General features: G+C 40.0%; 1 protein-coding gene across 1 annotated transcript in view; it reads right to left on the bottom strand.

The window, feature by feature from the left end:
* LOC122735998 (piwi-like protein 1) overlaps nt 1-18,324 on the bottom strand; it is a 61,994-nt gene continuing 43,670 nt past the window's right edge. The window contains exons 19-21 of the mRNA XM_043977962.1: nt 8,378-8,497; nt 1,250-1,397; nt 1-117 (exon numbers count right to left, since the gene is read on the bottom strand). Coding sequence (XP_043833897.1) covers nt 1-117; nt 1,250-1,397; nt 8,378-8,497 — 385 coding nt within the window. The remainder of the gene's footprint in view (nt 118-1,249; nt 1,398-8,377; nt 8,498-18,324) is intronic.

Below are 18,324 nucleotides of genomic sequence, written 5' to 3'. Positions count from 1 at the left end.
TCAAAGGAAATAGAGACGATCTGACAGTTTGCAACTGGGTTGGTCACGAATACTCTGGCCGACCAGGAATGCCAGTTTGTGGGCATATTGGCATGGAGCTGGAACTCGAATGACACCCTTTAGTGGAGGGGAAAAAATTCAACATTTAGTTTGTTGACCATATTTTAAGCCCTTTCAATGTTAAATAAAAGCTTACGGACAAATGAGTCGGTCAGTAAGCATTTATTAAGCATCTACAATGTTGGTTTCCACTTTGAAAAAAGCATTTTCCTAATTTAAGCTTGTCAGCATCAGTTAGTCTTTTTTCACCAGCTGCAATTTGTTATCTAGCGACCCTTAGGAGATAAATCCTTGGGAGCAGATTGAGGCCCCCAGAGACCAGGTCATTCAGCTAAGATGACAGGGCATTTGAACCCAAGTCTTCACGATTCCAAGTTACAGCCTTCCTGAAAAGATTGTTCACCATTCAGTTACTCACCATTACCTCCCATCTGTATGTATCTAGTAAGTACAGATTTATTTACACTTTATCTTCCCCATTAGAATGGGAGTATCTGTCTTTTTTTTGTATCCTCACTGCTTAGCATGGCACCTAGTACACAGATAACTCTTTTTTTTGGGGGGGGGGGCAGAGCAATGTGGGATAAGTGACCTGCCTAGGGTTACACAGCTAGTAAGTGTCAAGTGTCTGAGGCTGGATTTGAACTCAGGTACTCCTGAATCCAGGGCCGGTGTTTTATCCACTGTGCCACCTAGCTGCCTGAGATAACTCTTAATAATTGCTTGACTGACTTGTTAGCAGCATTCCATCCACCAAGCTTCCTTCATAAATTAGATCTCAGTATAGCAAGGATTCTTTTTTTTTTTTAGGCAATGGGGGTTAAGTGACTTGCCCATAGTCACACAGCTAGTAAGTGTCAAGTGTCTGAGGCCAGATTTGAACTCAGGTACTCCTGAATCCAGGGCTGGTGCTTTAACCACTGCGCCATCTAGCTGCCTCCTATAGCAAGGATTCTTAACCATTTTTGTATCCCACACCTCATTGACAGTCTGGTGAAGTAGATGGATGCCTTCTCATAATAAGGTTTTTAAATGCATAAAATTAAAGACATGGAATTACAAAGGAAACCAGTTTGTGAAAATCAAAATGTAACTTTTCCCCATCCAAGATCATGCACCTCCCCATGGACCCTTATAAAGGTCTGTGAGTCCCATGTTAAGAACCTCTGCAGAAGAGAAACAAACTCACAGTCCAGTTATAATACATGTAGCACAGCTTGTAAGTCAAACACTGGATCTGGTCGGGGTTCAGGTCAGTATTATCAAAGACCACATTATAATGTGTCGGGGTCACACTACCAACGTTTGTAGACTGGCTTATGATAAAGAAGTCGTACCTGTAATTACAAAACACAAAAAATGTCCGTCTATTAGAAAATGGAAGAGCCCCCAGGGCTTGTTAACACATCGTGGAAGCTCTTAAATTGAGACTGCAAACAACTATTCTACCACATTTCAAGCATTTGGAGTCAAGAAATTATTAGAAGACAGGTTGAGACAGACAATAAATGACGTCAAAACTGCTGCCAAAAGAATTAACTTTACTCTTTAGGCTTCAAACCTCATTTTCTGCTTGCAAAGCTCTTCAGGAAAACAACCAGATAGTCAGTCAATAAATATTTACTAAGTGCCTACTATGTGCCACATTGTGCTAATACTTGGGTATATAAATATGGAAGGGGGGAAAAGCCAGTCCCTGCCCTCAAGGTGCTTGCAATCCAACAAGGAATAGAGCAAACCAAAGTAGCTAGAGGGGAGGAGGGGAACATAAGACCTTTGGAAAATTTAAAGGTTGGTACCGGAAAGCATGACTCTCAAGTTAAAGATCTGATTGTTGGATGAGTTTAAAGACATTCCATTTAATAATCCACTGCCTAGGAGTATGTTGTTAGAAAATATACTTCAATACATGAATTTATCTTTTATCAATGAAAGCATTTTTAATTATTCTGTTTTATTAGAACCACCTACTTGGCCTTATGAAGAACTAACTTCACCATGGATAACCAGTGGAAAAACAATTGTATCATCTAAATAAAATTTTAAAACATAAAATTGTTTCAAAGGACTTGGGGAAATTTGTAAATAATGATGTAGAATTGATGTTTCAATTCCCAAAACTCAACAGAAAAGTAAAAAGAAAATAGTGCTGAAGCTAAAAGATGTCATTTTAATCATAATTTGTATGAAGGTGAGAATGTAACAGCAGATCACGTTAGATTTAATGACAATATATTGATTGGGAAAAGATTCAGTGGATTGGGAGGCAATACCATTTGTCAAATTATGATTGAATTAAAACCACAGATTGTCTGTGGATACAAAAGTTTGACAAAAATCAAAGGCGTTCTGTGACAAACTATTTAGCAGCTATATAGAATTTATATTTCATTTTTTTTTTAGTGAGGCAATTGGGATTAAGTGACTAGCCCAGGGTCACACAGCTAGTAAGTGTTAAGTGTCTGAGGCCAGATTTGAACTCAGGTACTCCTGACTCCAGGGCCAGTGCTCTATGCACTGCACTGCACCATCTAGCTGCCCCCTATATTTCATTATTATTTGTAAATTGTATTCACATCCTTTATATCAGTAAAGTAATCTTAAATACATGCGTATATTCAGACTTTGTTTTCTGGAGAGGTGATTGTTAAACCTTTACCAGCATATCAAAAGTTATTAACCTCACAAAACAGTGAAAATCACTTAAGGGGAAAAGAGCCTGTGAAGAAATTGATATAAAATCCAGGTTAATCAGGTTATTTTGGGAGCATTTGTAGATGAAAGTGAAGGATGAATAAAATGAAAGATCTGCCAGTGTTTTGGGGGATCTATTCTCATACTGGAAATTTGAACACTACCACTTTTAATCCATCCAATATCCCATATAAGAAAACTATACTTGAGATGACCATACATGTATGTGTACATGTATTATTGCATGTATATGGATTATGTTTATGGATATATGTATATGTATACAAATACATTGTTAACTAAAAGTCATGACTCCACAAGATATGAGTAGCAACTAATTAGCTTTAGGGCAACAATATATTGTGTGTATACATATGTGTATATGTGTGTATATATACATATATATCTGTGTGTATATATGTATATATGAGTATGTATACACACACACACACACACACACACACACACACAGATTGTGACTGGGTCTCCCATCTCATCCAGGCTGAAAACTTGGAGTGGGATGGGACCCATGTGTAGCCACTATTGATTGTCACAGGAATTTTGACCTGATCCATTTTTACCTAGGCTGTTTCATCCCTCCTTAGGCAATCTTCTGTACCTTCCTCCTCATTCCATTTGCTCACCATTGTCATACCTAACTTAGTGTAACTCAGAACTCCTATGCTCCATCGATCTACCAGCCTCAGCCTCCCAGTGGGGAGAACAAGCATGTCCCACTACATATAGCCCTGACCATGTCTACAGAGAACCCTAGGGAATGATTTCAAAAGGATTATGGTGGCAGAACTCTCAAAATCTGTCAAAGAGAAACTTCCAAAGGTATAGAAAAGCCCACAGGCATTACTTTTACCAAAGAGACATTAGCAACTCAACTCATATGCCTTCCTCAACTCTAAAGAAAATTAGGAGAATGACCCATGATGCATCCATGTAGAATACATTGAAGAAAAATACAAGGAGAGAACAGGCAGGCTTCCACAGACAATTTCCTATAGCACAACATGTTTTTACAATCACATTATTGACAGGAAAAGAACAGAAGAGCCTACTGTTTATGTATTGATTTTTTTAAAAAGCACCTGACTCAGTAGAGGGGAAAAAAGATGTAGCCTTAAAGTCTTTGCTTAGACAAGATGTTACTCAATCATTCACTAAAATGAAGTCAAACTGACAAACTCCTAAAAAATCTTTTGATTATAGACATCAAGGCCAGGTGCTGAGCTCAGGAGGAAATACTTGCTCTGAGTATTGACAAATATCACAAATGAAGTTCTATTTTTTAAACAAAGATTTAACTAAAGAAGTTCTATGTAAGAGTTTACAGATTTTCCTGGGCTGCACATGAACTAGAGGGTGTTTATATATTTTACTTCCCCAACTGTAACAAATCATTCCCTGCTGCGAGGAGGTTGATGGATTGGCTGTAACTCACAAAGTAGCCTATGAGTATCATGAGCCCCTGAAGGCAGAGGGTCACTAGGTTGCCTAAGTAAGGATGCATGAACCAGCTCAGGTCAGAAAGAATGGAGCTGGTTAAAGCTTTCATGTCAATCAGTGTTGAGATCAGGCCCATGAGTGACTACTGAATTTCTAGTCTGAACAAGATAGGGAGTCTACGTGGGACCTAAGACATAAAGCATAGAATATCTATATAAAGAAGAGCCATATGTACTGCATTTGAAGTACATATAGTCAGTACTCACATGAATCATTTTCCTCAGAGCACTAGAACCAATGAATAACACTAGTTAGGACAAAGAAAGTTCTTTGCCAAGTACCCTTTGTAACCTACATGTATAAATATCAGAGGGGAATGGGGAGGGAATTCACAACATCCACCTGCCTTCATAGACAAACTAACCCCCCATAAGTAAGTCTCCTTTAAATAAATTCTATGTCTTTCACCCTGGATCTGTCAGTATCTTTCTTCAGTATCAAATTACCTTCGACTTACAGCGGTCAGTACACTCCTGAGTCTGCCGGAGTATCAAACCTTCTCAATGTCAATATAAGCAAAGAAATTTTTAAAAACCCAAGCCATTTCCTATCTGTTGACACATGAACAATTTCATTTTGTACATGTGGTGCTATTTGGTGCTCACCATTTTCCAGCCCAATTTATCCTGAAGTTGCCTGCTGATTTAGCTAAACTAGTCATGGGAAGCTCTTACTAGGACCATATTAAAAAGGGATTTTGTGGAGTTTTAAATCCATAAAGGACATTTAAATTATGTAGGCTTCAATTTATTTCAAAATCTTCAGTTTTATTTCCCTACCACCATCCAGGAGTTGGATTTTAAGGAGAGCTGAGTGTGGCAGAATGGATGGTTGGCTACTGGAGAAGACCTTTGAGAATCTCTTGGACAGTAAGGAGATCAAATCAGTCAATACTTAAAGAAATTAATTCAGGCTCTTTAATGGAAGGCCAAGTACTGAAATTGAAGCTTAAATACTTTGGGCACATAATGAGAAGCTGGGACTCAATGGAAAAGACCCTGATGTTAGGAAAGATTGAAGGCAAAAGGAAAAGGGGATGGCAGAGAATGGGATGGATAGATAGTATCATGGAAGCAACAAACATGAACTTGGAAAGACCTAACGAGATAGCAGAAGACAGAAGAGCCTGGCAGGCTATGGTCTGTGGAGTTACAAAGAGTCAGACATGACTGAAGGACTGAACAACTATGAATCCTGGATTACTAGCAAGGAATCTTTAACAATAGCCAGAGGAAGGGGCAGCTAGGTGGTGCAGTGGATAAAGCACCAGCCCTGGATTCAGGAGTACCTGAGTTCAAATTTGACCTCAGACACTTGACACTTAGTAGCTGTGTGACTCTGGGCAAGTCACTTAACCCCCATTGCCCTGCAAAAAAAAACCAAAAACCAAAAACCAAAAAAACAATAGCCAGAGGAAATTAAACTGTAAAGACTGGAAGAAATAATACATTCCAGAACTAAACCTGTGATAAAATAATGGGCTTTAGCAGATACTCAAAGGCCCACCTGGAGATTAATCTAAACTGATTGAATAAAGTGAAAGTGATTGACTTCTGATTAGCCTACTTCAGGTTAACTAGATTGTAAGCACACCTGGCTAGCCCTTAAGAAGGTATTGTTCTCAGAAGCTAAGGACTTTGAACTCAACTCGAAAACACCTTCAAGTCCAGTGAACCAATGGATTTAGATGATACCTACCAATCAGTTTAAAGCAGTGTGTTAGGACTGCCTATGCTCCAGACCTATAAAAAGCTTCCACATTCAGTTTACAAGATTGAGTTAAAAAGAAAGCAAAAGAGGGGCAGCTAGGTGGCACAGTGGATAGAGAACTGGCCCTGGAGTCAGGAGTACGTAAGTTCAAATCTGGCTTCAGACACTTAACACTTACTAGCTGTGTGACCCTGGGAAAGTCACTTAACCCCAATTGCCTCACCTAAAAAAAAAAAAAGAAAGAAAGAAAGCAAAAGAAACACAAGTCAAAAGCAAAACAAAAACAAAAAGCAAAAGATTTGCTAAGCACCCTTTTGTGTTCATGAGGAAACTTAAGTATGTGGTGAATTCCAGGCCTTTTCATTGCCTTTCGAAAACAAAAAAAGAGATGGTTTCAAGGAACAAGGGTTAAGTAGGGGGAAGGGAAAGTATGGCGGAGGTTGAGGTAGGCCAGAAAGCAAGGCCATGTGCTTTCTTGTGGTTTTACCTGTAGAAGGAAAAACTTGTTAAAGGTAAGTTATTATATTGCTAGAGTTTGGGGTATACCACATTGTTTTAATTGATTCCCCAATTCTCTGGGTGCCAAAGTAGCAGGGGTTTCTGAATTGTCATTGATTTTTCTAATGCTGTCATAATATTCTTTATGGTAGAAAATGTGGAGTTCTTCAGCATTGGCTTTGTCTGTACCACGGATTTGCTATAGGGGTGTATTCAACTGGTGGATGATCACATTCAGCTGGTTATGTTTTGCAAAGGCTACAGTCACATCATTGTCAGCCCATGTACAAGCTTTTTTCAAATTGGCAACATATTCTTCAAAGGGAGTGTTATCTTCTCTAAAAGGCTCAAAGTCTTTTCTATGATTGAGCATATAATCAACAGCTTCTTGTCTGTGTCTGACATAATTTCTAGAGTGACCTTCTAATTGATCTCCCAGGGCCCTAAAGAGGCAAATTCCATCTCCTAATACCTTACGGAGACTGAGTCCCAGAGCATGTAACTGATTCATAGGATTTTCAAATGGGAACAGCCTACTGCCTCTACACCCTATTAGGGTTTTTTGCTCTTTAGCATCTGTTTGAGTTTTATTTGAAATTTCTTTACCTATAAATGGTGCAGGTTATACATGGGAACAATGAATTCAAGATCCTTTTTCTCCAATTTTAATAGCAGTAGGAGTTGTCAATAATACCTTAAAAGGTCCCTCCCAAGTGGGCTGAGTTCCACTGGATCACTGAAATTTCTTAATATATACATCATCTCCAGGACTTAAATCATGCAAGGAAAAATGTAAAGGACCTGCTTGTACAGCAACTCCTGCCTCATGGAGTTCATGTAGCCTAGTTTGTAATTCCTGTATATAGGAGGCAACAGAAGTATCACCTCCCACCAGTGACATATAAACTGGGGGAAAAGTTTTAGCTTTGATAGGAGAGTGACCAAAAAATTATCTCATAAGGAGATATATGAAGTTCTCCTCTTGGTCTACTACGTAGATAGAATAATGCCAATGATAGAATATAAGGCCATTTCAAATGGGTTTCAGTACATAATTTGCCAATCATGCTCTTAAGCTCTTTATTCATATGTTCAACTTGGCCTGAACTTTGTGGGTGGTAGGGTGTATGGAATTTTGGAGTTACTCCCAAGAAAGAGTAGATTAGTAATCAGTAAAATGTGTGCCTTTGTCAGAATCAATGCAGGCTGGTAGGCTGAATCGAGGAACTCTCTTTAAGGAGAGTCTTGGCAACAAAGGCAGCTGTGACTCGGGGGCTGGGAAATGCCTCCACCCACCGTGTGAGTTGATCAACTATAACAAGGAAAAATTTATAATGTCCTGCCTTTGGCAAGCACGGTTGTCACTTGACCCTATGTCTTGTCATTCCAAACTAATTCTCTAGCCGAGTCCCTGCGCAAGTCACATATCCTCTCAGCCTCAGTTTCCTCATAGTTAAAATGAGGATAACGCCTATCTAACAATGTTGTTGTGAAGATCAAATGACAACCTATCAGTTGGCTCAGATTATGCTCATATCAGTTATGTCCTTGGATAATAACTAGATAAGAAAAGGATGTAACACCTGAGAATTTCTTTAAAAGCAACATAAATTGGATTTCACTAGGTTTGAAAGAACAAATTAGCCATGGTCAGTCAGTTGGTCAACTAGCACTTATTAAGGGTCTACCATACTAGGCACTATGGAAAAGAATGTAAGAGTTTCACACACCCCAACTACAACAATCAGATGTCTGAATTTTACGGATTTATTGAACACTAAGTGGCAGAAGCAGCACTCAAATAAAATTACAGAAACAGAAATGAGGCATGAAAATGATTCCCTCTACTTTACTGGATCCCCAACCTTTGCTCCTCCATTTTAAAAACTGAACTTACCATTCTGGTCTGGTAACCTCTACATCAATGACTGTCCCAGCATTTGGATTTATGAAGTGTCCGTTTTTCTCTACAAAAAATCTGGCATTTACTCGTTTCTTCACCACGATGATTACAAGTCTTGGGGTTAAAAGATAAGAGATGGTATATTTCATTTACATGTCCTTGAAGTCCTATCTTCAAAGCTTCTATAAATTCAAGGGAGTTGAGTCATTTGGAAAGTCTCACATGCCTCATTTAAAAGAAAAATATATGTAAGACCTCACTCTGACTCCCACCTCTCAATGATAGTGAATACTTTGCCTTAGGGAACATTTGGATTCAAAAGAATCAAGTCGAAGACAGGCTAGGGGAGGGGGTGACTGTAAAATCACTTCTGTAAAAGCAAGCAAACAGTAGATTGAAAGTTGAGTAGGGTCAGTATGATTTGATAGTTTAAAGTACTAATTTAATCCTTGGCTATATTGAGAAGCATTGCCCAGGTCAAGGGAGATCATAGTTTCATTGTTTTCTACCCAAACTGGACATCTGAAATATTGTATTTAAGTCTGGGTACCATATTGTAGGCAGGATATTGGGAAACAAAGGCTAGTCAAGAAGAGGTCAACCAGAATGGAGAAGTGACTGAGGATCAGGCCATATGAGAAGTGGTTGAAGGAATTAAAATTGTTTAGGTTGCAGAAAAGAAAAATAAGTTATCATCGTTTTTTCCCTTCCCTTTAAGTAACTGAAAGGCAATGTTGCAGAAGAAGGATTAGATTGGTTCTTCTTGGCTTCAAAAAATAATGGTTAGAAGTTGCAAAGAAATAGATTTGTAATTTGATTAATTGGGGTGGTAGAGGGGGAAGTAGTAGAGGAATAGAATAAATTTTAAAAAACATACTCGCTAGATAAACATTTTTAAACAATTAAAGAACAATTTTTAAGTGGAAAAAAGTGATCTCCCTTTGATATAAGGGAAAAATTTCTAAGAACCATAGCTATCCAAAGCAGAATGGACTGACAAGCAAGGTAGTGGTTTCTCTTGTCATATCTTCAAAGGGAAACTAAATGACTGCTTAGCAATGATTTTGCATAAGGAATGATTTGCCAGGCACTTGAAGGCAGGCAATAAGCATTTATTTAAATGCTTAACATGTACCAAGCACTTTGCTAAGTACTAAGGATAAAAAAAGGCAAAGGACAGTCTCTGCCCTCAAGGAGCTTATAGTCTAACAGGGGAAGACAACATATATAAGGGGGTTGAAAGTGGGAAAGGAGAGTAGGTACCTAGGGACATGGCAGCAAAGTCCAGAGTCAGGAGCACAGTCAGGAAAAGAATGAGGCATGACCAGCTTGGCTAGGCCCATACATACATACATACATACATACATACATACATACATACATACATAAAATGGAGACCCCCCAGAAGGAACTCACCAATGGGAGAAGGAGAATGGCATGCAGGAGACATTCTAGGGTGGAAAAGCCTCAGGCACTGAGGAAAGATAGATATCTATAGAAGCTATAGATAAAATTGTCTCTGAGATTCCTTCTCATTCTGAAATGCTCCAATTTGGCCTACATAAAGTTGGGAGAGGAGAAGAAGGGACCTTATCCTATCAGAACCAGAGTCAAGTTACACAACTATAAATGAATGTGTTGGGGTGTGGGGCATGGGGTGGTTGTGTTCAAGTTTTTCTAAGGCAGCAGCTGTAGAGAAGAGAATAGACTTAGTCTGTTGGGCCTCAGAGGGCAGAACTGAGAGTAATGGGTGGAAATTGCCAAGAGGTAAATGTTAATTAAGTTCAAGGTTAGAAAAACTGATGATTAGAGCCATCCCAAAGTAAAACAGCTGGACCTCTAAGTCGTGGGTTCCCTGTCTAGAGAGGTTTTCAAGCAGTTTGGATGAGCACTTGTTGGGGAGATTATAGTGGGAAGACTTCGTGTAAAGAGTGGAATAGATGACTCCTCAGGCCCCTTCCCAGTCTCTTCTATTACTGTGGTCATCCAGTCTCTGAAACATCTTGGAGAGGGGAACCCAAGGTCAATGAGGCAACCCATTCTACTTTTGGTTAGCTCTACTGGAAAGTTTCTGTATTTGTTTTCATTTTCCTGAGATAAAGGTTAAATTTGCATCCAAATCTGCAACTTTCTGGTTCCATTCTCTAGAACCAAGCAAAAGAAATCTTCAACCTATTTACTCTTCAAATACTCAAATGCAGCCAATCTGTTCTCCTTTAATTCTTCCTTTTTTCTTAGTATTCTCAATCCTTTCCGTTAATCTTTATTGGGGGGGCGGGGCAATGAGAGTTAAGTGACTTGCCCAAGCTCACATAGCTAGTAAGTGTCAAGTATCTGAGGCCGAATTTGAATTCAGGTCCTCCTGAATCCAAGGGCCAGCGCTTTATCCACTGTGCCACCTAGCTGCCACATCCATTAATCTTTATAAGGCATGATCTCAAGTCTCTTTAACTAAATTATTCCCCCTCCCTGGGGATATTGCTCTAGTCTTTTCAATCTTTGAAAATACCTAGAATAGAATATTCCATTACATACTGTGGCACAGTTCAGTGAGATCATTATCTTCCCTGTTCTGGACACTAAGTAACTGATATCATTAAATTCCAGACTGATGATTTTATTCACTCAAATTTGACAGTTTAGAGAGAGCGAGAGAGTGAGAGCGAGACAAAGAGAGAGAGACAGAGAGACAGACAGAGACACAGAGAGAGAGAGAGAGAGAGAGAGAGAGAGAGAGAGAGAGAGAGAGAGACACAGAGAGAGAGAGAGAGAGAGAGAGAGAGAGAGAGAAAGAGAGAGAGAGAGAGAGAGAGAAAGAGAGAGAGTCATGTACAACCCTTACCACACCTCTCTTAAAGAGGGAATGCATCTTTGGCTTAAAAATCAATCCCACTCCACCCCTAGATGCCAGAAGCTTACAAGTGTTGTACATTATACAAATTTTCACACTTCTTTGATATACTCATCAGGTTATACTGATTTTTTCCTCCTTTTCTTTATTTTTGGGGGGTCTTCTTTAAGAACACTATGGTTCCCTGGGAAGGGATACTGGGGGAAACTATAGTGATTAAAAAAAAAAAACTAAAACTAAAACAATGAATTTGTTTTCCCAATAGAATAGCAAAGCAAAGATGACTTCTCTCCCCACTACTATTTTATATAGTTTTGGCCATGGTAGGTACAGCAATAAGAGAAGAGAACGAGATTAAAGACATAAAGATAGGCAGAGGAGATAAAACTATTCTTATTTGAGGACAGCATGACAGTTTACATAGAAAATCCATTGAAAGCACTGAAGATACTGAGGCAATTAATATTTTCAGCAAAGTTTCAGGCTACAGAGTAAACCACAAAAACCAACAGCATTTCAATTTAATAACAAAATCCAAGAGGCAATCATAGAAAGGGAAATCTCATTCCCAAAACAAGAAACATAAAATATTTGGGGATCAGTCTACTAAAGCACCCAAAATACTTAAATAGATTCAGTTACAAAGCACTTTCCCCCAAAAAGAGTAACTTAAATAGCTGGAGAAATATTCATTGTTCATGGCTGGGCCCTGCCAATATAAAATAATAATAATAATAATAATAATAATAATAATAATAATAATAATAATAGTAATAATAACAACAAAAGTTAATGTAAAGCTGTAATGTTATGCCAAATTTCAAAGGGTTGTTTTTTGTTGTTGTTCAGTTGCTCCAATCATGTCTGACTCTCTGTGACCCCATTTGGGATTTTCTTGGCAAAGATAATGGACTGGTTTGCCATTCCTTCTCCAGCCCAATTTACAGATGAGGCAAATAGGGTTAAATGATTTGCCCAGGGTCACACAGCCTAGTAAGTGTGTGAGGCTGGATTTTAAGTCAGGTCCTCCTCACTCCAGGGCCAACACTCTATCCACCTCCACCAAGCCACCTAGCTACTAGTGATCCTTCCTCTTCACTTTCTATATAAGGAAGCCATACCCTTAAGTGGTTAAGGGTCTGGTCTCTGGTCATGCATCTAATAAGGGACAGAGCTTGGATTTGAAACCCAGGTCCTCTGAGCCCAAACTTGAGACTTTCTGCTCTACCACATCAAATCTCAGAAAGAAGAGTGAGATCAAAGAAGAGACAGAGACACTGTTTGCAGGAAGAAGGGGGATTGTATGATAAACCATGTAGAGAGGACAAAATTCTTATTTTGATTGTTCTCTCCCCTAAATAAAATGATCTTAAGGCTGGACCAGGGGGAAAAAGCTGAAAGTTATAACAATGTTAAACATCAGAGGTCCTAGAATATACTCCTAGCATTCCACTATAGGCTTCCTTCCTTGTTAATACTGATTTGATAATGACCACTCTTGCATCATTTAATCAGCTCAAAAGGCACCTAGATGTTTTACTGTCTAGCCCATATCCCTCCATTTTGCCTATGACAATAGCACAAAATGCTTTGCTGACATTTAGTTATACTACATATCTGGCACTCCCTTGCTCAGCAAACCTAGCAAGCCTTTTAAAAAGGGATATAGGGTAGCAGCTAGGTGGCACAGTGGATAAAGCACTGACCCTGTATTCAGGGGCACCTGAGTTCAAATCTGACCTCAGACACTTGATACTTACTAGCTGTGTGACCCTGGGCAAGTCACTTAATCCTCATTGCCCCCCCCCCCCAAAAAGAGCGATAAGGCTCATGTGGCATGACCTATTTTTTTGTTTGTTTGTTTGTTTTTGTTTGTTTGTTTGATTAATCCATGCTGGTTCTGTGTGACCATTATTTCCTTTTCTAGATTTTCATAAGCCATCCCTTTAAATGTACTTCAGAATTTTTCCAAGAGATAGAGTCAAAATCAGCAATCTGGAATTAAATGATATCAATTAATTCCCTTTTTTAAAAAAATGGAACTTTTGACTTCATGCTGTGTACTCCCCACCCCCGAGCCACCCCCCCCCCCCCCGCCTCCCCTGAAAATGAACAAGAGTGGCTAAGCAATCATATCAATTGGTTCTTGAAGTATTCTGAGATGTAGTCCATCTAGGTCTGGTAACTTGAATTCACTGAGGACTGTTAGGTACTTTTATACTGTTTCTTCACTTCTGTTTTAATTTTTCTCTATTTTTTGTTCTGTCCTTTCTAGTTTGAAGATCATTTTCCTCATTAGAAAAAAATATAAGAAAAGGTGTTTATCATTCCATCTGCCTCACATAAGGATCTTTTCTTGGATATTTTTGTTTTGGGACTTTTGACCACATCCTTAAACAATCATAATATTCTTTGCTACTGATCTTCAGTTACTTCCCCTTATTTCTATTTTTAGCACTATTTTTTTTTTGCAGGGCAATGAGGGTTAAGTGACTTGCCCAGGGCCACATAGCTAGTAAGTGTCAAGTGTCTGAGACTGGATTTGAACTCAGGTACTTCTGAATCCAAGGCTGGTGCTTTATCCACTACACCACCTAGCTGCCCCTTTTAGCACTATTTAAAAAAAAAATCTAAGTTGGTTGATTACTTCCAAAATTATCCACATTGGCCCCTTTAGGTCACTTCTCAAACTCTCCTTCATCAAAAAGTGCTTGTATAGGGGCAGATAGGTGGTGTAGTGTGGATAGAGCACCGGCCCTGGAGTCAAGAAGACCTGAGTTCAAATTCAGCCTCAGACACTTGACACTTACTAGCTGTGTGACCCTGGGCAAATCACTTAACCCCAAATGCCCCCCCCCCCAACACACACACACAAGTGCTTGTGTGTTCAGACCCTCCTAACTCTCTTTGGCCAAATTCCCCGCAAAAGATTTGGCCACAAGATCCTATTCATTCTTCTTGCTGAATCCTTTGAAATCTTTGCTTTCAAAATCAAAGCATGACAGGGGCTACATGTGTGGAAAATGGCATAAACCAGATAAACCAGGAAATATATAATTGGAATAGGATATGAACCAGTTATGAAGCGAGAGAAGGATAACGGACTGAAGGCACTCAGTGTCCAAGGAATGTGAAAAGACAGAAAGCCAGCCTTTGCTACATCAGGTAGAGCCACTATGGATACTTTATAGTAAATGGATACAAATTATCAAAAAATGAAGAAGCACCGAGGCTATTGCAACAGTTCTCACATCTATCCCATAACTGACCCAAATTATTATTGATGCAGTCAAGGAAAAAAGAAAAGCAGATGTGGTTTTAACCTGGCTGTAGCACTTCTTCCCTCTCTGATCCTTAGTTTTCTCGTGTAAAATGAGAGAGATGGACCAGATTACTTCTAAAGGTTCCTTCTTGTTCTAAAAATCATAATAATATGAATTATAAATTGTCATTTTCTGAAGACTATAATTGGGCATTAAGGGGAAAAACTAATTTATCAACTTCTCTGCTTTGGGCAGAAACTGGGCTTCCAATGTCTGGATAATTGAATGCTCTGACCTCCTGTCACTACCATGTCATGATTCCATAGGCAGTTTGTCACTTACTTCCAAAATTTTTCATCTTTCTCCTCCTGGTTGGGGAGTCTGAAGCTTTCCTCTATGATGCTGCTTGCCTTTCTCCTTCTACTGATCCTTAGAAAATATAATATAGTATTGCCCTCTTTCCAGTTTCCTGATTTCCTCACAGGCACATTTTACACACACACACACACACACACACACACACACACACACACACACGACTGTATGTTGTCTCCACTAATAATCTGCTCTCAAGGACCTTACATTCTGGTGTTTTGGGTTTCTTTTTGGGTGTGTGTCTTCATATTCCCAACACCAACCATAGTAATAAAGGCTTGTTGATCGAGGACATGTAAATATGTAATGCTAACCTGCTTCATACTTAGGCTGCTTTGTTTTGTTTTTTTAAAAAAAAAGTAAAAATATATAGCTTACAGCCATATTCAAAGCATGAAGCCCATTTTGCCGATGCTTCTCAGTGGCATACCTAGGAGGCTGTTTGTCTCTTTCCATCCAAATTTGGAGTCAAAAATGTTCATTATCAATTCTTCAGGTGTTTGTGTATAAATAGGACTTCTTGGGTTTGTTTGAGGAGGAAAAAAATTTGGTTCTTCTCCTCCACAAGCTATTTGATGGAATCACAGAAAGTAATGAGCAAATAACAGACACAGAAATGTGTTAATAAATAAAATTTTAAAACCAAGGTGAGTCTGTGCCCAATTATCCACGTCTGCTCTATGAAGGCATGCTGAAGGGCCGCTGACCATCAGTAGTGGCCAGACATGGGCTCTATCTCTAGTGATTTTTAAAAAGCTAAGTCTGCCAGCCTAGCTAGAAGGAGCTGAGATACAGTCAAAGCAGGTAGCAGATTTGCAGTCTGACCCCTGTGCCTCTCATCAAGTAAAGAAAGGTCAGGGGTTTCCTTTCTCTCCTTCCTCCACTGGAGTATTAGTGTGGCCTTTCTCTTCCTGAGCTGTAGAGAAGAGCAAGTTCAGAAAGCCCCACAATGGCAATGCTCTGTGGTGGGGTGAGGCTGAGGCCACCACTGTAGGAGAAGGGCCCACAGGGCCCAAGAGCACCAGAGCTGTGCGCTGCCTTTGCCACATGGGCTCCCTACCTCCATGTGGGCCTCACCACTAGAGTCCACTCAGTCTGGGCCCACGTGTCCCACTAATGCTCTCTGTATGTTGGTGGTAATAGCCTGCCTCAAATTAAGGAGGAGAGAGGATGCTCTGTAGCTACTACTCTAATATGCCGATCAGGTGAGGGCCTTTGCTTTGAGCTCATTGTCTAGGGCTGATAATAAAGGTAAGCTCCCTGGGGAAAGTTCATGAGCTCTATTTTCAAAGTGCAGACCCACAGGGTACCTTTGAACCCGAGGGAGCAGCCCCCTCTCTCAGAGGTCCACTGGGCAAATGCAAATTGCCTCCTTTCTACTGTCACACTTCTCTTCCTACATTTGGGCTAACTTGTGTCAAATGCCAACTCATTCCCCTTGTCCTAAAATCCAAGTTGTCCCCTCATAACACCATCTCCTTAACAAATTATTCTTTTTCCCAGACATTCTCTCTTGGGAAGACCTTACCCTCAATCAGAAACAGGAAAATAAATAACAAATCATACACTGGGAAAAGCTCTCTCTCTCTCTCTCTCTCTCTCTCTCTCTCTCTCTCTCTCTCTCTCTCTCTCTCTCTCTCTCTCTCTCTCTCTCTCTCTCTCCCCACTGGAGCTCACTGGGCTGTAAAAAGGGACCAAAAGCCTCAGTTTCCCCACATGGGGGGGGAAGAGCAGAAAACAAAACAACTCGGAGTAAAATGAGTCCACCAGTCTTCTTGTGCTTAGTTTTTTTGCTCTGTGGGGTAAGAGGACAAAACGAGACAGGGCGAGTCTTTCCATTCCTTGATTCCATCTCACCTTTGTATCAAGCTGCCCTTCTTTCTGGTATCTGGAGACCTGGCTCTTCAGTGCCCTGGACACTGTGAGGCCCGGAGCACAGACCTTTCTCTCTTTTCTTCACTACCAGTTCCAGTTCCTCTGGAAGCATATGTGGGGCAGTAATGTTAGAGTTCAAACACAACAGTTCCGTGGTCCTTGATGGTGAAAACAGGTTTTTGTAAATATGATTCCAGAACTTTTCCATTTTGTCTGTTGGTTGTCCCTTTTCCGGTCTCATTCTTAAATGTCCTTGGGAGATTTTCCTTAGTTGGGTCTTGTAAAATTTTCCTTACTTTTTTTTCTCTCTCCAGTTTTATGTGGCATCACTACCTACACCCAGGGAGAAGGGAGTAGGGGGATGGGGTAAAGAATGACAATGGTCCATACTATGACGTGCGGTTCAGTAGACTACCGATCAAGTCTACACTTCTATACACACACACACACACACACACACACACACACACACACACACACACCCTGGGTCAGATACTGCATGTGGATGGTGAGTTGGGTCCAAAATAATACAGAAAGAAAGTGGGTTGGATTGTCTTTGGCCCTTGTTTTTTGTAGGACCTCAAGCTTCTGCATGAAACAAAGCCCCCATTCCCACTAACATTCTTTTGGTGATGTTACATGGATGGCTGCAAGGCATTGAACACTATAGTCTTTGAAAAATGAAGCTGCACTTCACCCAAAAGCCAATGAAGAGGCAAATACCAGCATGATTGAGTCACAACATATAATAAATAATGAATTTGGGGTGCCTAGGTGGTGCAGTGGATAGAGCACCAGCCCTGGATTCAGGAGGACCTGAGTTCAAATCTGGCCTCAGGCACTTGACACTTACTAGCTGTGTGACCCTGGGCAAGTCACTTAACCCCAATTGCCTCACCAAAAAAAAAAAAAAAAAAGAAAGAAAGAAAAAAGAAAGAGCAGAAAGGTCAGCTAGGTGGCACAGTGGATAGAGCACTGGCCCTGGATTCAGGAGGACCCGAGTTCAAATATGGCCTCAGACACTTGACACTTACTAGCTGTGTGACCCTGGGCAAGTCACTTAACCCCAATTGCCTCACTAAAAAAAAAATAAATAAAAAATAAACAACAAATTAAAGAGAAGTGGTATTAAGGATATTAGAGAAGTACATGGCTAAAAAAAAAAAAAAGATGGCCGAGTTACAGCGGGAGACAGCTGATGGGCAGCACACATGGCTCAGCGGTATCCATGCAACCACATTCATGAGGACACAGAGAAGGCTCCCTGAACATGTGGGGCAATCTCCTGAGGAAGACATGGATGAGTACTGAATAGGATGGGCAGGTATGAATGGGTCATAGTCTTTAATGTTGTGGGGAATAATCCCATTGATGAGATACTCAGTTCATTGGAATAGTGCAGTGTTATTTTCCTACCACCATAAGCTTGACCATAAGATCCCTCTCCATTTAGGTCAGGGGTTCTTAACCATTTGGGGGTGTTATGGGCCCTTTGGGCAGTCTGGTGAAGCTTATAAATGGATGAGAATATTTTTTAAATGCATAAAACAAATAGTATTACAAAGGAAGCCTTTCCT

The sequence above is a fragment of the Dromiciops gliroides genome, chromosome 1 (genome assembly GCF_019393635.1).
Source record: "Dromiciops gliroides isolate mDroGli1 chromosome 1, mDroGli1.pri, whole genome shotgun sequence".
Taxonomy (NCBI): Eukaryota; Metazoa; Chordata; class Mammalia; order Microbiotheria; family Microbiotheriidae; genus Dromiciops; species Dromiciops gliroides.
This window is presented reverse-complemented; position numbering and strand designations above follow the sequence as displayed.